Source organism: Prionailurus viverrinus, chromosome C2, assembly GCF_022837055.1.
Source record: "Prionailurus viverrinus isolate Anna chromosome C2, UM_Priviv_1.0, whole genome shotgun sequence".
NCBI classification, from domain to species: domain Eukaryota; kingdom Metazoa; phylum Chordata; class Mammalia; order Carnivora; family Felidae; genus Prionailurus; species Prionailurus viverrinus.
In genome coordinates, this window is record NC_062569.1 from 142,084,490 (window position 1) to 142,104,955 (window position 20,466).

Below are 20,466 nucleotides of genomic sequence, written 5' to 3' on the forward strand. Positions count from 1 at the left end.
ACCATGGTGTAGATAGCACTGCAAAGGAAGATTAGTAAAATATAAACGTTGGAAAAGCATGCAGAAACTTAACAGGTGGCTTGTGGTGTAGGCCAGGAGATATGACTGGGACATTGGATCTAACTCAAAAATAGAGCTTAGATGGTCAACAAGATCGATGAAGACTTGACAAGGAAGTCATTGACACGGTGACCACTCACCAGATGTGGCCGTTTAGGGGATTATGAATGTGTCAGCATCTGTGATTCATCATGAAATTTAGAAGGACTAGTAGCACCCCAGACCTATTCTTGGGGATGGAGTCAGGGGGAGGGAGCCAGAAAAGTATGCTACCTGGAGAAGCAGATGCCCAGAAGATAGTACAAATCCCACTTGACCCACCGGTCCCAATGACCCCTTAGCAAATCCCAGTGGTCAGTAATGAAGCAAGAAGACATGAGAACGTGCAAAGAGGAATGAATAGCGAGAGCCATGGGATTTCTTGCCTTGACTGGGAGACTGGCCTCTCATGCAGCATAAATGCGCTGCGGGAAGGAGCCAAAAAGCAACACAAGGTAAGACGAGCAGCCATCATCACACCTGCAGCAATGGCAGCCCCAATTAAGGGAGAGTTCCTCGTCCAATGGAATCCTGAGTTAAATACCAGCAACTTCTGTTTATATAAATATTACCATCTCATAAGGGCAAGCATGGAGCTCAAGAGAAGGGCACAGAAGACGGATTAATAAGCCTCAGATGCCTGTCTGACTTCCCAATTCCTACGAAAAGGGATTAAGACAGAAGAATTCATCTTGCATGGTACATATTTTAGTCTTAAGTACTATTCAAACATATACACCATAATGCAGATTTATCTGTGCATCCAATTCTTGAGGTGTCATTTGCCTTTCTGGCCACCTGTACAGCAATCCCCAATAGCAGAGGTCTTGATTTAGATCTCAAGTGAAACTGGGTTCATCGGGTCTGTTGGTCTGACCATTATGGTGACCCATGGTATACAATCTCTGTCCATGCTTCTGGATACAACTAGGTGATACAAATATACCGAGGCCATGGATCCAGATGCATCGATTCCTAAAACAATTACGATGTGCCCCCAATCTGCTGACGCTGTGCTCAGTGCTGACCCTGTGATAAATAAATAAGATCTGATCTTGGCCTTAAGAAGCATCGCGATCTAGTGAGCAAAACAGATATGCCAAGAAGGAGGCAAATTGTGACATGCTATTACAACTGATTTTTGAGGGAATGGAGAATGAATCTGAATCAATAAAAGTGTCTCAAAGGAGGTGACTGATACTGAGGGATGAATAGAAGTCTGAAAGTCTTAGAGGAGGGGTATCCCAACCAGGAAAGATTGGTCAATACATCAGGGGGTGGTAGAAGGCAGGCTCTGTTTGGGGGGAATGACAGGGAGCTTGTCATGGCTGGAGAATGTAGGATCTGTCGGGTGAAAGGCAATCAGGGGAAGCTGGAAAGATGGTGTGGCCCAAGTTCCAAGATGGGACATTTTGTCTGCTAAAGGTAAAGTAAGAAGAAGGGAAAGACGGAAGCAGCAAGCTGGAGGTTAGGGGGAGGAAATGCTTGGGAGAGTCCTTTTGGAGAACAGGAATGGAAGCTGATTAGACACAGTCAATGCAAAGTAGATCACTGCTTTTTTAAGGTTTTATCTATTTATTTTGAGAGAGAGAGAGAGATAGAGGGAGCTCGCAAGCAGGGGAGGAGCAGAGAGAGAGAGAGAGGGAGAGAGAGAGAATCCCAGACTCTGAGCTGTCAGCACAGAGTCCCACACGACCCGGGGCTGACCTGAGCCCAAATCAAGAGTCAGTTTTAACCAACTGAGCCACCCAGGCACCCTTAACGCAGATCACTTTTTAATTCTAACACTATTAGTCAGAGTCATTACCTAAGTTGTTTAAATGCTTTGAGACAAAGTTGCCTCATCATTAACATAAGGAATTTTGGACCAGGTGATCCCTAAGTCTTTCCAGCTCTACCTGTGTTGATATTAAATGGAAACACTCCAATTTATAGGTGGAGAAATTAAAGCTCAGGGCAATAAGTGTCCAAAGTTGCAAGCCTGAGACGGGTGAAGCCAAAATTTGAACCCACATCTAAACGCCCCAATTCCTAAACCACCTTCACCATGGTACTGGTAAGGCATCACACATATTTTCCTTGACAGTTCTGTTACCTTTTACATTTATAGCCTGTGCCTGATCAAGCAAATTCTTTCCTACAACAAATAATGCAGCATGGTCTTTATCTCTACAGTGTGTTCAGTAAAACTCAGCAATTTAGAAGCATACTAAATGTATAAAAGCACTGAGAAAGATATTCCAGAAAAGAAGAAAATGGAAGGGCTGGATAAGAAACCTGGACTTCATTTACTTGTACTTTCTTTCTTTCTCTCTCTCTCTCTCTCTCTCTCTCTCTCTCTCTCTCTCTCTCTCCCCTACCACATCTGATTGGTCACCTAAGTCACTGATCCCACCTACCAAATGTCTCCTCCTCTTCCTTCCATTATGGCTTCCTGCCTGTACCATCATCTGAGGCTTCTAAGTGGTCCCTTTGTCTCCTGTAACTGCCCTGCCTGTACGCGGCAGTCAGTTACCTTCCAGAGCCCAGATCTGATTAGCATGGCACTCAACCTGCAAGCCAGGCTTCCTGTCAGCCTCCACTGCACTGTCATGTCCCCTCTTGTCCGCTATTTCCTGCATATCTTATCAACATTTTGGGGCCAAACCTTAGCCCAAGCACTCCTTCTGTTGGAAAGGGCTAATTAACTCACAGCCACCTCATTTTAAAATCTCTTGATTTGGTGCCTGCTTCTGTATTGCTAATGCCATTCTTTTCATTTTGATTATCTCAAGTCTCCTTTTGAAGGTTACTGATGGAGCCTGCAACGGCTCCCCCTGGATTGAGTCCAACTACTCCCGCTGGAAGGCTCATCCCAGAACATACTCCTGGTCACGGCCGTTTTACATCCGTAGATTACCATTGGATTTAATTAACAACTTAAAATCTTGGGGCGCCTGGGTGGCTCAGTCGGTTAAGCGTCCGACTTCAGCCAGGTCACGATCTCGCGGTCCGTGAGTTCGAGCCCCGCGTTGGGCTCTGGGCTGATGGCTCAGAGCCTGGAGCCTGTTTCCGATTCTGTGTCTCCCTCTCTCTCTGCCCCTCCCCCGTTCATGCTCGGTCTCTCTCTGTCCCAAAAATAAACGTTGAAAAAAAAATTTTAAAAATAAAATAAAATCTTAAGTGTGGTGCTTTGAACTGACTTGTGTCTCCCCCAAAACCTCAAATTCGTATGCTGAAGCCTTAATCCCCAATGTGACTGTATTTGGAGGTAGGGCCAAAAAGAAGGTAATTAAGGTTAAATAAGATCATAAGGGTGGAGCCCTAATCCAATAGGATTAGTGTCCTTCAAACAAAAGACATTGAAATCTCCTCTCTCTCCTCTCCCCTCCAACCATCAATGCCGGACCCTGGAAGAAAGGCCATGTGAGCATACAGCGAAAACGTGGCAGGAAGAGATCTCTCACCAAAAACTGAATAGGTTGGAACCTGGATCCTGGACTTCCCAGGCTCCAGAACTGTAAGAAAATGTTTCTGTTGTTTAAGCCCCCCAATCTATGGTATATATTTTTTTATGGCAGCCTGAACAGACTAGATACACATGACACACAATTTCTTCTATAATCTAGTTGTCATCGTCTTCTCTAGACTAGACTCTATCAACCTCTGCCTTCGTATTGTGTGCTGTATCACTTCCAACCCCTTTTGTCCCTGGGCCATTGCACATGACAGCGGGGCAAGTTTGCAACGCCTACTTCCTCCTTACGGTCTGGTTAACTCTGAGACTTCTTCCAAATTGAACTCAGCTGGGTTAGGCAACCTTCTAACGCATTTGCATGATATCTCATGGGCACATGTGTCATAAAAATCATCATGCTATATAGCAATTATCCATTTCCTTGTCTGTTTCCTGGGACAGATCCTTAGGAAAGGGGTCACATTTTAAATTTCTGAATCCCTGTTTATTAGGAACATACTGACTGTCTGACTAAATTAGTCATACTATTTCGTTTAGAGAGCATTAGGACTACGTTCTCTCTCTGCCACTTGTCAGTTATTACTCTTAGAAGACTATTTCTTTTCATTAATGTCTTCATCTGCCCAATTATGATGATATTTTGGTTGTATAACACAATGATAGCATGATATCACATACACAATGCCATTATGTTAAGATCTATGGGCAGAATTGATTATTCCTCCCTTCTCTTTTCACATACTTTGTTTATAACTTGGTCACAACATTTACCCAAATTTTCCTTAATTAGAGTGATATATGCGTGCACCTGCTGCCTTTCCCTTGGTGATAAGCCCAGTTGGGCAGGGAACAGGTATATTCCACGTATGCTGCATTCAGTTGCATCAATGAGTGCCTCACACATAGAAGGTATTCATATCCATGCGCCAAAAGTGAGAGAGAGTGAGAGAGACAGAGAGAGACAGAGAGAGAGAGACAGAGAGAGACAGAGACAGAGAGACAGTAATTGCATAAGTCCTGTGTGTTTTGGTATATTGTCTGTAACGAACCTTAGATTTTTTAGAATATTCTTCACTGTATTTATCGGTTTATTTATCAATTGAGATATACTTGACTTATATTAGTTTTAGGTGTACAACATGAGGATCTGATATATGTATATGTTGTGAAATGGTCACCACAATAAGTCTGGTTAATATCCATCACTATGCATAGTTACGTTTTTTTTTTCTTGTGATGAGACCCTTTAGGTCTATTCTCTTGGCAATTTGCAACTCACATTTGTTTTTTTCTTTTTAATGTTTATTTATTTTTGAGGGGGGAAGGGGCAGAGAGAGAGGGGGACAGAATCTGAAGCAGGATCCAGGCTCCCAGCTGTTAGCACAGAGCCCAACGCAGGGCTCCAACTCACTAACTGTGAGATCATGAGCTAAGCCAAAGTCTGACGCTTAACCAACTGAGCCACCCGGGTATCCAACAAATTTTTTTAAATGTCTATTTATTTATTTTTGAAAGGGGCATAGAGGGGGTGGGGGAGACAGAGAATCACAAGCAGGCTCTGTGCTGTTGATGCGGGGCTCGAACTCATGAACTATGAGCTCACGACCTGAGCTGAAACCAAGAGTCTAAGAGCTAACTGATTGAGCCATCCAGGCACCCCTACATTTGTTTTTAAAATGTCAACTACAGCTGCTTAATCTGCTCCCAGTCTTCCCATTTCTGAGTTATTTAGATGTTTATTGATTAGGATTGATCTATACAGGCTAGGAACCCTGGCTAAGAGTTCACTTTGGACTTTAAATGGGATTTGAACTCAGATGGGCAAGTGGATTAGTCAATCTAGTCAGCAAGCAAGTAAGAAACAGCACATCCTTCTTCCTCCTAGCTTCAGGTCACCCGTTAGGGCTCCCTATTGTCACAAGCTAACAAGGGGCTGGCTGCTGGAGGAGAAATGCTCTCTCATTTCTCAGCACTGCAGAGCAGAACATACGGAGAGGTGTTAGCTGAGAGACAATTGCCTATTAACTCGCAGAGCGATAACTAATGAAGGCGAGTGCACCTTGTATATTGCACAGTCTGTAGCTGGTTCATTTTCAGTCGAATGCTTTCGATCCATGTTAAGTTTGGGATGAGGGGGGTCTTAAACAGTCTCCAATTTTATCATCCTGCAGGTAGGACATTTGTTCCTAAAGAAGAGTGTGTGGTCTCCTAAATGGGTTTAAGAGACTGTCTTTAAAGACCTATTTTAAAACAAAAGAGGAAACCAGGGGACAAGGAAAAGATTCTGGAAAGCAAAACGAAATCCTGGGGAGATCAGATGTCTACTGTTTGATGGCAGAAGGGGTGCGAATTCCAGCATGAGCGCTATTCCAGGATGAAAATGGTTCCTCTGCCAGAAAATTGACTGGTGCTAAGTTTCTCTAATTAGAGTGCCAGGTAAATGAATTACTAGCACCATTCTGCTGACTCCCAGACACAACGTTCAAGGTGGCCCGGGCCAGTAAACAGGGGTGGAAAACATATCCTCACACATTCGCTTCGTGCCTGAAAAACAAGCAATTTAAGAGAAGACATCTGGACACAAAATTTGAACGGTTCTCAGAGCCCATCAAAACATGGATTTGATGGCTTGGCGTCTGGTTGCTAAGCAACGTACTTCTTACATTCAAAACAGAGTTGTAAAAGTAGGTTCCAGGTGCCAACTTCGGGTATTTCTCATTGAAGAAAAGAAAAAAAAAGCCATGAACGTTTCTCTTAGGTCTTAGGGTACCTGATTTCCATGGTGGAAGGGCTCAGATGATTTCTGCTCTCGTCCCCTTATTTCTCACATTCTGAAGCATTAGGTGGAGTTTAACTTTACATTTCAAGGTACTCTTACTGGATGCTGCCTAAGGGTCTTGTCATATTTTTCTCAGCCCCCCAGTGAACAGCATTCTTTGAAATTAAGTCTATATAGTCACAATACACATGCTTTTCAAGTATTTGGTTCTTCTCAAGTTAGATGTATATACCAGAGGGCCAACCACAACCTAAGTGAGATTCGCTTTACCAAAAGTATGCTTCTGCTTGGCAGGGAGGCGACGGAGGGCCCACGTAAAATATTTTCCATGTGCAGACTCCTTTGGAAAATGTTATGTTATTACAATCCTTATTAACATTAAGATAGACCATTAATCTCTTGGTCCCTTGCTTTTATCTACTTAAAACGTACTGATAGGTTTCAGAGCTTGGAAAATAGGAATTGTTAACTCCCCAAATAAAACACAAATCCAGAAAAGCAATAGGCAGATCATTTAGAACCACTAACGGATTTCCCTTTTTTTTTTTCTTTCTGGGAAGCAATTAGGAAAATTATGGGGCAGGAGGTGGTAGGGAGTAATGGGGTCTTCTATTAATTTTTGTTTGTTTTAAAAATTATGGAACGTGCATTTGTATTCCAAAATGAAAGTGAACTATTAAAATGACCTACTCATTTGGAGTAGTGTGCCTACAAAAGTATTTTTTCCTCTGTCTCTAGAGAACTTCCTTCCATAAACTCTCTGAAGCCTTCTTCTTGGCAGCTTCTTACGATGCAGCAGAGCAAGAAATCCAGACGTGGAAAATTGCTTACAAGAAAAAAAAAGTCTTGGAAACCAAATAAAAAAGGACTAGTTTTACAGGAGAAGTTCACTCCATACAGAAGGCTACAAAACGAATGTTCTTCCATTTCAAAGATTAATGTAGCGCAGAGAAATTACAGGATGGTTTTTAGATCACTTAATGAGAAGGAAGATTTTCCATCGTGCGTAGCCTCATGTCCTGCCAGGTTCTTCCTAAACTGTTGCCCTCTGGCATCTTTGTTTACATGTGGTTTACATTTATGTCCCCCCCCCCCCCCCCATGGACCACAAGTGTTTCTCCATTCCAAATTTGTAGACACTTTTCCTTCATACCAGGGGTGCCTTGGTAAAAACAGAGAATTAGGTGGTGGAGCCCTGTGATTCTAAAGCCTGCAAGCCATCATGGCATCTTCTATCCTAGCTCTGGGCACTCCATTTCATACCATGCATTTGCATGATATTTCAAACTTTCAAATCCTTCAGCTACCCTGGGTGGATCCCAAATACTTAAAGAATGAGCTTTCAAAGGCAATTCTTACCAGGCAGCTGAGAGGCAGGACTTAAAACTGCCAATCAGAGCACAGTCATGAAGCAGGCTCAGAGCTCTGAGGAAGCCAGGCTCAAAACCAGCCCAGGCTCCGTGTCTGAATGTCACATTTAGGTGGGGACTGAATGATTGAGCAAATAGATATTGTGTTCTTCCCAGAACCTCCGGGCCTATAGAGATCAGTTTCTTTCCTTCCCCTTTAACCATCTTCCTTAAAACAGGGAAATCCTGGGAAAGCATTCCTTCCTCGTGTCTTGACTCTTTGCCCAGGTCTTTCCACACTGGGGCTTCAGGAACATGTTCATCCAAAACGCAAACATGCAAGCTGGATGTGACCCTTCGCTGGCAGCTCCGGAGGGACAGGCAGTGCCTGACTGGAGGACGAGGCAAAGGAGGCACTAAGCATCCTGACAAGACTGGGTTATCCTCCTTGCCCTCCCGAATCCCTTCCTTACCAGAAACAAAAATTCACCAAGGTGGACACGTAAGAACTTCCTTAAAAAGGCAAACTAGAAAAAGAGTCTTTCCTTTGAAAAGTCTTTCCTCAGCTTATGCCACAGGAGTGGTTCCAGTAAGGAAGTATGGACATTGACAATGAGAGGTCATGGATGAAAGTGGCTACAACGGATGAACCAACGAGCCCCTCCCATGAGGTTGCACCAAGTTGTATATTTAGGCTCACTGAGAGGTGGAAGATCCCCCTTCCCCCACCCCCACAAAAGCAGAAGAGGGAGGAGGAGGAGAAAGAAGAGGAAGAAGAAAAGGAGGAGGAAGAGGAAGAAATGAAAGGAAGAAAGAAAGAAAGAAAGAAAGAAAGAAAGAAAGGAAGGAAGGAAGAAAGGCCACCCATTCCAAAGATAAATTTGCTTTTGAGGTGCCTGGGTGCCTCAGTCAGTTAAGCGTCCCAGTTCAGTGCAGGTCATGATCTCTCGGTCCATGAGTTCAAATCCCGCATCGGGCTCTGTGCTGACAGCTCAGAGCCTGGAGCCTGCTTCAGATTCTGTGTCTCCCACTCTCTCTGCCTCTGCCCTCCTCACACTCTCTTTCTCTCAAAAACAAACATTAAAAAAAAAAAAAGATTTGCTTTCCTCCTTCTCCCACTTAGCTCTGTACGTTTTCTCAACCATTCTAGTCCCTTCTTATCCTATTCGTGCCTCTAGGACACCATATCTCAGACTAGAGACATCCAGCCTGATTGATCGTCTACGCAGGTCTAGCCATTCAAGGCAGGGATTGCTTCTGGGGACACCCAGACCACGCGAGCAGGGCTGCAGGCTAGCTGGGTTATCCTGCAAGGAGCACTCCGGCAAATCCGCAGCGGCAGGCGGCGTGTGGGAGAAGCCAGGCGGTCAGCAAGGCTGAACCTCTGACCCACCTCCTTCCACGGGCGCTCGGACCACCCACGCAGGTTGGACTCACCTCCCGCGTGAACAGAATGGCCGCGTCGTGATGCTCCTCGTGGTCATCCTCCAGCTGGTTGTGCTGATGCTGCCACTTGCAAAAGTTCTTGAGCGTGGTGGCCGCGTTCTTGCTCACCTCCAGGCTCTTGTCCTTGTCACCCAGCACCACCACCTTCACCACGGCCAGGCGGATGTGGTTCTCGATGCTGGCGTGGCTGTACAGCCGGTTGGCGATGGAGGCCAGGGTCAGCAGGTAGTGCTGCAGGCCCCGGCCGTACATCCGCGCCATGGACGCGTCAGCCACCAGGAGAAGCTCCACCTGGCGGGCCCGGGAGATGGAGCGGCGCCGCCGCCGCCACCACGTCTGGGGTCCCTGGGTCCCCTCGGAGGAGGGAACCGTCTGGTCCGGGAACTGCGGGGCCAGCTCCCAGCGTGGGCCTGGGGCGCCGTGCGCCGGGGGGCGCTCGCGAGGCCCTGGCGGCGACGCGGGAGTCTCGCAGCTAGCGCGCGGCGGCACGGCCTCAAAGCTGAAGCCCTCGCGGGTGTAGACGTGCAGGACCCGCGAGGACCCATCTCCGTACACTCGCCCGGCCTCTGCCTCGGCCCGGGGCCCGCGCAGCAGCGGCTTCAGGGTGTAGCGCGCGTGCTTCACCGCGAAGAAGCCGTCGAGCCCGCCGCAGAGGTCAAAGACAGCCAGGGAGCGGGGGCTGCCGTCCACGGTGCCGCGGTGGAAGCAGTGGTCCCGGTGGCGCCGGCTGGCACCCGGACCGCTTCCCGCGGGCGCAAAGCCAGCGGCGCCCAGCGAGCCATCGCGCTCCAGGTCCAGGAGGAACCTCCGGCCGCCCGCGTAGACGAGGTAGCCCACCTTGCCGCCGCCGGCGTAGATCTGGTCGATGTTGTGCACCAGCCCGCCGCTCCTGCGCTGCGGCGCCAGGGGGTGCGGGTGGCCCAGAGGCTCGGCCCGCTCCTGCGCCTCCTCCCCCTGCCGCCCGCGGGGCTGGGCGGCCGCTGCGGCAGCCCGAGGCTGCCCGGCTGTATCCTGGGCAGGTGCCGCGGCGGGGCCGGCCGCGACCGGGGGCAGGCGGAGCGCGCACAGCAGCAGGGACGCCCACCCGAGCAGCATAGTGCGCCGCCCGCGGGGAGGGGCCGCGCGACGGGGACTTGATGGGTATCTGTTACTCGGTGTGGAAGTGACCGGGGCGGGAGGTGGGGGGCTCAACACACACTTGCTTGCAAGGCTGAGTCAAGTGTCGGAGGGAGGAGGTCCCGGCGGCAGCGCCAGCCGGTCCCCGCCTCGGTGCCAGCGTGCGAACTTTTCTTTGTTGCTTTGGAAAATGTTTGGATGCGTGCTCCGGAAAAAAAAAGGGGGGTAAAAAAAAGGAAAAAAAAAAGGGGGGGGGGACGCCGGGTTGTGGAGGTTCCGCAAATACAAGGAAAGGGGGTGGGGGGAATAACCCAAATCCAGCCCCCAATGCAGCCACTAACGGTGCACGACAAAAAGTAAGGATGGTGTCGCGCACCAGGCTGGCAACTGGTGCGCGCGGCCTCCCGCCCCCTCGCTGCTCTGGACCCGCCGGCAGCGGGGGTTCCAAGCTCCGGAGCCCAGTCCTTTTCTTATTCTGTGGGTGTCCTTGACTCTACTAGAACCAGGAGGAAAGGAAGAAAGAGAGGGAGAAAAGCCATAAAAATTGAAACAAAAAATGCCAGGCGCGGCCTGCGGGCAGCCAGCGAAGCGGCGCGTCCGTGTCCCTTCGGATGCAGTGTCGTCCTGCCCGCCGTCATCCCCAGTCGGCCGCTGCGAGCGCGGAGAGCAGCGCGAGCGCTGTGAAGATGCGAGGAGGTGGAACAATGAATTTATAGCGGCATGCCATCCTGCAATGGCAATTTCAACAATTCGTCACTGCAAGCTGCCTCTTAAAGGGAGAGCTTCCCCCACCCCTCCCACCCTTCCCGGTCCGCGCCTAATCAGATGGGGGAGGGCGGGCGAGGGGTGGTGGTTGGGGGGGGGGAGGGTTGGGGGGTGATCGAGGAAAGGAAGACCGAGAGGGACCCGGCGAGGTGGAAGGAGGAACGAGGGAGGGAGCAAGGGCGAGAGGGGGGGGAAAAAAGTATTGGGGTAAGAAAAACAGATTTCCTTGGCCTCATTTAAAGCCACAGTGGCTCCGGGTTTGTCTGATATTTCACAACCAATCGGGGTTGGCTAACCCCGGCTTACCTCATCTCCTGAAAGGGGTGTTTTGAAAGTTACTGAGACAGTGCAAGTCTCTCCCTGCCTCCTTCTCTCCTGCTCCTTCTCCCTGGGTAGGAAGTTCCTGCCGCAAGTTTTTTTCCTCGGTGCACGCCCGTGCGCTCCCGCCTCGAAGACCTTGCCACTCCGTCCGCCCGCCCGCCCGCCCGGGGCTTTCGGCTGCCCCAGCGGCCCCTCGCTCCGCGCCCTCCCCGCCGGCCCGCCGCCGCCCCGGTCCCGGGGTGCCTCCCCTCCCCAGGTCCCCGGCCTCTTCGCTGCGGGACGCTCGTCGGGCTCGGGCTCCGGGTGACTAAGTTCTCCCAGCCACCGGCAGAGGGGCCGGGCGGCCGGAGAGCCTCAGGCGCTTCCTGGCGCGTAGCTGCGCCCAGAGTCCTGCGGTGTCCGCGGCAGGGTCGCCCGCCGCCTGGGAACTCCGCGCCTTTGTGTGCGAGCCCCCCCACCCCACCCCCGCCTTTCTCCGCGCGCCGATCCTCGGCGCCCGCAATCTGTCACTTCATCCCGGGCGACTGGAACTTCCTTCGCTCTGCTCTAAGAAGGCAGGGTGAGAAAGAGTTAACTGTGGTAAAGAATTGAGCTTTTTTTTTTTTTTTTTTTAAATAAGCTTAAAAAAAAATATGTGCCCATACTTTCTCTTCTTCCTCCTGTTTAAATGAAAATCAGATACCCGTTATTTGCATTTATGTGTCCTAAAACAACCGCTCATCGCTCCAGGCCCTGACCTACTATCCTTCTCAGAAATTCCCATTAGGAGAAAAAAAAAAAAAAAAAAAAAGACTGGAGAAGAGGGGAGGGGGGGTGCAGGTAGGTGCTTATTGGTAGGTGAGTGGCATAGTCATTGTGACTAGGTTTCTCCTAGTTTCTTTGTTTCCTGTCATTATGGACCCTAATAGAATCGGAAAGAACATCCCAGGGCGTTCTGACCACTATCTGGTAATGGGTAGAAGATCTTCTAGAACAGGAGCACCTCCCACTTCCCTAAATTCTTCAGGCTAATTAACGAATCCGTGGGTAAAATGAATTCTGTATAATCAGCACTTTTCTGCCTTTCTTACCTTTCACTTACAGAGATGCCCAGGATAGTGGGCCTTCCTCAGCGGACCCTGAGCTACAGGTGGTTTCCCCTGATCCTTGCTAAGAGGTGTGATCGCTTTTTCAGGGAGTGGTTGGAGGTCCTCAGAGTGGCGGGGAACCCCGTGTGGGAAGCTCAGAATTGCCCAGCAATGGTGCCCGGTGCCCAGTGCGTTGAGGACCCTCTGGAGTCAGTCATGGGGGGAGGCCGGGTGATGCATATCCTGAGCATTAGCTCATGTGTATAAATGAAATGATCGCTTGGGGACCCTGGACCACCCAACAGCCCCTAGTGGATTCTGAAATACCTCCAGACTTGGCAGGAAATTGCTGTTGCTTAAGGCCCGTCACCCCCTTTTTATTCCACACCCCCTGGGCTCTCAGTGGTCAGTTGCCCAAAGCCAATTCTAAAGTTGAATAGTTGGAGGGACCAGAGGTGTTCAGGATCAGGATAGATGGAAGCTGTCTTCTCTGTCCCTCCTCAAAACCTTGTGGTCCTTCGGTCTTAATAGAGAGCAAACTTTTTTTTTTTTTTTCTTCCAGTTTCACTGAAAAGTGAGCACCAATACTGGGCACTAAACACCATCTCTAAAACAACTTTGATTTACTAATGTTAACCATTTCATCATTGTTACTCCCAGAGGATCATTTTGCGAGATAAGCATTGTGGATGACAGTGGCTTGAACTTGTGAATTACAATTATTTGCCTTCACAGGCAGGAAATGTCTTCTTTAGTACTTATGGGAATGCCAGCCGAATTTTCCTCTTAGTGAAAGTTTTGCTCCTCTTTCAAAAACACGGTATTTCTCATGTGAATCATGCCTCTGAACTTTATGCCTTTAAGCTTAATTACATAATGACATTTGTCCTCAGACTATTCAAATGTTTAGAAATATGTTGAAGAACAGGACAGGGCAGAGAAGGCCCCAAACATGAGTGTCAAGCACTAAATATTTATTAGAACCACATAGTCACAAAGGCACTATAACGACAGCTTATGAATAGGATGAGTGGATTCTTACATAGTCAGACGATTTCTACTTGGGGGTGATTTTAACTTTTCTGTGAAAGTAACTTGGATACTTTAGGAAGTTCGTTTGGTAATGCTTTTCAGATATTACCCTCGTGGATTAGGATGAAGTGCTAAGTTCCAGAACGATGACTGTCTTGTCAGTCCAAGGAAGTCATTTGTCCTGGATGAAAGTAGTCCAAGTTGTCATTTTCCTTTTACAGTAGAAGGCTAAAATATATTAGCAGTCGTGCGTAGGTGGGCTAACTGCTACTTCAGTCTTTGATTATTCCGAAAATACCGTTGTATTTGTGCATTTTTAACGAGAACTTTTCGCTGCGCTGGTGCAGGACGTGATCACACCTGATAACATAATTTTACATTTCCCAAAAGGAGGGGAGACTTTCTCTGCCGGCCAGTGGGAAGTTACAGTTGAAATTTATCCCGGCGATCACCTAAGGCCGCTTCCTCGGGTACCAAAGAGGAGCTGAGAGCAGAGACCAGAGCGATTGCCTGCGGTTAACAAGTCCACCGGTGGTCAGCTCTCCTGAATCCTGAAAACTTGACTCCTTCAGTCGGTGCTCAATCGACAGCACCTCTTAAAATCTATCCAGTTTCGCAAATGTCTGTCGAGGGCTGGCTACCAAGTGCTGTGTGAAGTTCTCCGGAGACACATAAACGTGAATAAGCCATGATTGACGTTCAGAGAGGCTCACGGTTCACAGAGGAGCCAATTGTACCAGGAGCTGCTTGGACTACAGGCTGGAAAATGCAAATATGGAGGGAAAAAGGCAAGAGAGTAACTAACCCCTGCGGGCGCTCTGAGCTATGTATTTCCAGGACAGCTTCACTCCATAGGACTTGTGTATCCTTGTAAGTAGTATGTTCTCACATTTCCATTTGCTGAAGTGTCATTTCCTCCCCTCCCCCATCTATGATTTTAATGGTAAGGGTGAGGAAATAAGTGACAATAAAATACGCCCCCTCTAGCCAAACACCTGCTCCTCACCTCCCGTGCAGGAGAATCACAGCCTCTCGACTCTGTGCAATAATTTTCCTTTCCCACACCCAGATTCCCTACCCCAGGCCTTACTGTATTTCGAGCTTCCTTAGTATCGTCTCCCTTTGGGGCCTGATGGTGGATGCGAGGAAGACAGCCTCTCCGTGGCTACTTAAGGCCCTTTATGAATGCCTTGAAGACTCTGGGCCAGCCCTTTCCTTGGGGGGCCACTCAGCCTTTCAAGTTCTAGTTCTCAGAAGACATGCTTCAAAACCAGAGGTTATTTTTAGTCCCTTCGTGTTGTGCGATTAGGCAGCATTTGTCCTTTGGTGATGGCCTATTTCTCTTACCGTAATGCCTCCAGGTTCATCCGTGTTGTCACCTATAAAACAGTCAAACTCCTGGAATCGGAGTAGAGTGATGGATGCCAGGGCCCAGGGAGAGGGAGAAATGGGGAGTACAGATTCAGTTCTGCTAGACAAATGCTAGAGATCTTCTGGACCACGTCGTGCCTACAGTTAACGATATTGTATCGTGCACTTAAAAATGTATTGAGGGTACATTCCGTGTTAAATGTTCTTACCACAAAGCAAAACAAATCTAAAGGTGACAGTCTAGGAATGTGGGAAGGGTATATTTACTATACTACCTTTGATACGAATCCTAAATGTTTAGAAGATGAAGCTATACCCAAACGGTCCTCTCCTTTTCCAGCCCCTTAACTCCGTCTCCAAATCCTCTTATATCTCAGGATGGTCTAATATGCATCTGGACCGGCCGATACACGTACACAATCTCCCACACATTGAGCACACAAGACACGTCAGCATGCCTGTGCACACACACACACACGCTCACCCCTAACTCCGTGTCCCCTCTGTGCCGCACTGGCCTGTGCAGAGAAAGTTCTGATCGGATTAATTACACCAATTTCTCTTTGCCCCTCGCAAAGAAATCTTTCTTGCATAGCAGAGATTTGTTTTTCCAGCGAAGTTTGCTGCAATCCTGGTAAAGCTATTGTCTCTGCTATGTGCCTAGGACATATTACAGAACATTCTATCTGTTGTGATGGATAACATCATACACTTCAGAATCAGTTTGCTGAAAATAAAAAGTAAGTTTTTGGAAAAATAGGTTTTCCTTTTTCTTATTCACACAAATTTTAAACTATAAAAAGTCTTCGAGTGAATAATGTACACGTGTATTATTTAAGACATACAGGTGCTATCTGTAAAGTAAAACCAACAAGTCAGTTTTTATGTTGACCAGCTGGGAAATGTTGTTTTAGCTTTTCTTACACAATTATGCGCATATTACTTGCTTTTATGAGTTACCCCAGTTCTTTTTTTTTTTTTGCCCCTTTATTTTCCGGAAATCATCTTGAAATCAAACCTTACTGGAAACACATGGAAAATCAGGAATTTCCAGCCTACAGTAATTTGAAACATTTGAGGTCTTTATTTTTCCCTTCATGGAGGCAAATTTAAGAAAAAATTTCAAATTCCTTAATGAGTAGTAATCGTAGTAGGTAGGAGTTGTTGTTCTATAGCAACAATTAGTTGTTGTTGTTGTTGTTGTTTTAATTCAGGTTTCATGGTAACAACACCTTGCTCAAGCTCCAGAGTAGTACAGTCCTCTTTGAAAGGATTCGATCTCTCCATGTTAAATGTATTTACCTTATTCTGGTCAGTAAAGTAAGAAGAGGAAATTAGTCTAAACAAAGTTGATAGACACCAATTGGTTACTGTTTCACTCCCCACTGGGCAGGAAGGAAATGGACAAGGTGACTGGGGAGTCAACAAGCTTTCCTCTCCTCACCATGCTGAGGTCACTGCAAGTTGCTGAGATGATTTAAGAAAGACACTCAGTATCCTTTTTTTCATGGCTGTCCATAGGCTAATACATATCTCTCTAACACACATCTGCCCCAGTCAGGCACTAATAGATAGAAAAGCAGATGATTCTACACGCAGATAGGTGTTCAGATGAAGGCACTGAAGTTTTTAGTTACTTTCTTTTACTTAGGAGGTGATGCTCATCCTATACCTCTCTTTCTGTCTCCAGAATCATTTTGGAAACATGAAATGAGACTGCCTGAATGACGATTTGATTCTACATCGCAGGAAGAACCCTACCTGTCAATCACCATCAACTCAACTGAGCCTCCCACAGTAGCTGAAACACTCCAGAATCCCAGCAAGATTGCTACATCTGGCGGGGGACGCTTGGGTAGCTCAGTTGGTTAATTTTGGCTCAGGTCATGATCTCTTGGCTGTGAGTTCAAGCCCCGCATGGGATTCTCTCTCTCTCTCTCTCTCTCTCTCTCTCTCTCTCTCTCTCTCTCCCCCTCTCTCTCTCTCTCTCTTTGCCCCTCCCCTGCGCATGTTCTCTCTGTCTCTCTAAATAAAGAAATACATATAAAAATAAAAGATTGCTACCTCTGATCGCTGAAAATAGGAGCAGATGAGCCTCAGGCAGCAGAAGAGACGGGGAAGTAGAGACTGATTGATTTATCTAGTTCAGGGAACTGTTCCTTGACCACATTTTCCTGCATTCTTCCCAAAAGCTAGACTTTTGCTTTTGTTTTTCTCCTTTCAGGATCTTCTTCCAACCCCTCTACACCCTTTCCAGTCTAGGTAAGTGATGAAACCATGATTCCCCTTGTCCTTCAGGAATGGGGGACATCAATTTTTTAGAGAACAGATCTGGGTAGGAAAGGATAAAGTTGTCACTCAGTAAGACTCAAACCTGTGTTTGAAATCATCCTGTCAAGGGGAGTCCTCACCAGATCTGCCCACAAAGGTTATCACGTCCTTGACGGCCCATGTCAGCTGAAGCCCAGATGATTTAGGGGACTCTGTTGAGTGATACCTGAAAGGTTTCTTTTTGACTCATTACTTTAGAATTATTTACCAGTCGTTGGATGTGAATTACTGAATACACACTGACATGTGATTGTGTAATCTCTAGCCTGTTTCTCTGCATCTCGGATCTTCATTTATTTCTGCCACTGCATCGATCAAGTTGTCATCATTTCATTACACCTGGTAGTGTATGAGGTGGCGTTCTTTGAGGAAAGTTGGATGAGGAAAACGGTGCAGATTAAAACGGAAAAGACTGGAGGCACTTTCAGAGGGAAACTGTCAGTCGGGGACGGCACAGAGAAAGCCTCTCGGGTGTATTCCACAGATAAACTCTATGGAACCTGCAGAAAATTTAAAAATGACTTAAAAAAATTGCTGATGGAGGGTTAAACAGCAGACGATCCCGTGGCCTCTGTGTTAGCTCCCAGCCAAACAGATTACCCTCCAAGAAATGCACAACGATGTCTTGAGACTATGAGGTGTCTTGGAGTTTTATTTTTCCTTTGCCGCATTTGATTGTAAACCTTGTTTTGCCTTTGATCACTGACAAGTCTCACGGCTGGGTCCCTCCTACACAAGTCAATGTTGGCATGCTGAATGTAGTTCAGTGTCTCAGAATTATTCTTGTCTTTCCCCCTTCCTTCCACACTCTTTCCCTTTTCCCTGCCCTCCCTCCCTTCTCTTTCTTTTCTTTTATTTTTTTAATGTTTATTTTTTATGAGAGCGAGGGATCGGGGGAGGGAAAGAGAGAGAGGGTGAGGGAGAGAGAATCCCAACCAGGCTCCTTGTTGTCAGTGCAGAGCCCGATATGGGGCTCTAACCCTCAAACCATGAGATCGTGACCTGAGCTGAAATCAAGAGTCAGATGCTTAACCCACTGAGCCACCCAGGTGCACCCTCCCTCTCTTTCTTTATGTCCCGCTTCTCCACTGGAATGCATGCTCCATGAGAACACCAACCTTGCTTGTCCTTGTCACCGTGGTAACTCCAGTTTCTAGCCAGGAACAGGCACCTGGAGGCATGGGTAGACATGTGCGCTCTACAAAATATGCATGTTAATTATTTTTTAAAGTCTATTTGCACGTGTTCACTGAAATTTGTCTGACACTTAACCATCTTCTCTCTAATAATAAAGCCCTGTCTTTTCTGAGAAACCCATGGCACGTGTTTGAATAATGATGATCTTCTTCCTGCCCCCTTCCCACAAGCCTGGGCACTGGATACCCAACCTGGCAGCTCAGAGCACCCACACACATGGCCATCGCGGTTTGTTCCAGAAAGAGCTCTGCCCATTGGAGTCCCATGGGGGACATCTGCCCTAGTCATCTGCCAAATGTACTCTTTCTCCATGATCAAAGATACAAGGACCAGGCACGAAAAAGAGAAATCTAGTTGCTATCATAAACACCCATAAATTCTCCATGGTTTCACACAATTGAAGTTTAACCGTTGTAATCAACACCTTCCAGTTCCCAGTTCACATTGCAGTCCTTACTCATATCCTATTTCATTGTGGGTCGATGGCAGGTGGAGTTCTACTGCTCCATGCAAGCATTCAGAAATTCAAGCTCGTTCCATGCTGCGATCCTACCCAGTCTCCATCTGTTGTCTCCAAGGCTGACTTAGAAATGGAAGGAAGAGAGAATAAGAGGGCCACCCCTCTTCTCTGCTTCTGCCTCTAAGTAGTGTCGTTCATTGCTTGCAGTCCTTTGGCAGAAGTAGCCATGTGGTCCCATCCAGATGTCAGGGGAAGGCGGGAGCTGGGGAATAGAAACAGGTATGAGCCCAAGAAGAAAGGGGGAGAATAAACGCCTAGCCAGGGATGCCCATCAAATGGTAGAAGGCTAAGAAGGAAGCCAAGCGGTAGAAAGGAGAATAAGAGAGAGAGAAAAGAGAGAGAAGATAATGCCATTAGAACCCTTGAATCCGGCGAGGTCATTAAAATCTTGATTTTTATTTACTTTCATTAGGAATTCTGTCACCCGAAGGAGAATCCGGATGCACACACTTCTGTTTCGTCGCGTTCTGTCCAGTCCCTCAATGCTCTACATACAGTAGGCGGTCTAAACATTTTCTGAATTGAAAATAGTAAGATCGCATAGTCAGTATTATCATATTGGTCTGATGTTAATGATCAGGCTTATCCCATTATCCCCGAGAACTGTAGTCTCAAGTAACTAATACGTGTGCACCACTGGTTTTATTAGTGGTTTTTTTGTTTTGTTTCATTTTTGTTTCTCTGATTCGGATCTGTGTTACCTGTGCATGTCTCATGCTGGTCTGGATCAAAATTGCCAACACCCGTTATCCCAGCCGATACGCCAGTTCCAGAACTTTCACATTTAGGATTAGTTAAACCTGACTTCAACTGTATTTCTGTTATTCTAGGTCTGTTACATCCTAGTCCGTACCGCAAATGTTTGTCAAATCTTACAACATAAGGGTACGCACACCCCTCTGAGGTGTGCTCTGAAGGGATGCTTGACTCACCTGCCCCTTCTCTGTGCCTGACCCTGGGGTGTGGGGAGATGCCGATCGTGTGGCTCGTAGAAGTTAGAGCAAACCGCCAGAGGTCCGCATTGTGACAAAAGTCTTCTGCCAAACTGTGACGCAGAAGAGTGGCTGAAAATGTACTTTGTGCTACCCTTCTGTATGGTTGAGCACACCCTCAAAAAAAAAAAGAGAACTGTTTTAAAACAAAAACAAAAACACAGCAACGAGCCAAACCCCCAAGCTCATATCCCAGTCTAGGCATGATCTGTGATCCTGGGAAAGTTATTTAGGCTTTTGGGATAAATAGACACCTATTTCCCCATTGCAAGAGAGGAAATCTTGTAACACATACCTCCCTAAGTTTTTATGAAGGTTTAGAGTTTAAATATGTATGAAGTGCCTGGTACATGGCAAATAAATATGATTACAATGACGATTGATATTGTTATTAGTTGTGGGTTAGTTTTAACTGTTTTGTGTTCACTTAAACTTTGGCTCAAAGACTGTATCTCTGACTTTGCCCTGATGGGAAGTGTTGGACGAGAACTGCGAGAGCTGAGAAGAGTAACGATATCGAAGACATTCATTCCAGGCGCTAAAGTTGAAGAAAAGCCTGATGCAAAGTGGAAACTCCAAAAAGGTTCAGAGAGACACATCTTCTCATGCTCCTTACCTCTGGTG

At 47.1% G+C, this 20,466-nt stretch overlaps 2 protein-coding genes across 2 annotated transcripts in view; one reads left to right on the forward strand and one right to left on the reverse strand.

Moving 5' to 3' along the window:
• Positions 1 to 11,432, reverse strand: part of ADAMTS5 (ADAM metallopeptidase with thrombospondin type 1 motif 5) — a 50,061-nt gene extending 38,629 nt beyond the window's left edge. The window contains exons 1-2 of the mRNA XM_047875155.1: positions 11,318 to 11,432; positions 9,122 to 10,974 (exon numbers count right to left, since the gene is read on the reverse strand). Coding sequence (XP_047731111.1) covers positions 9,122 to 10,225 — 1,104 coding nt within the window. The 5' untranslated portion in view covers positions 10,226 to 10,974; positions 11,318 to 11,432. The remainder of the gene's footprint in view (positions 1 to 9,121; positions 10,975 to 11,317) is intronic.
• Positions 10,803 to 20,466, forward strand: part of LOC125174544 (actin cytoskeleton-regulatory complex protein pan-1-like) — a 50,885-nt gene continuing 41,221 nt past the window's right edge. Inside the window, exons 1-3 of the mRNA XM_047874051.1 lie at positions 10,803 to 10,982; positions 11,408 to 11,891; positions 13,822 to 13,901. Coding sequence (XP_047730007.1) covers positions 10,803 to 10,982; positions 11,408 to 11,891; positions 13,822 to 13,901 — 744 coding nt within the window. The remainder of the gene's footprint in view (positions 10,983 to 11,407; positions 11,892 to 13,821; positions 13,902 to 20,466) is intronic.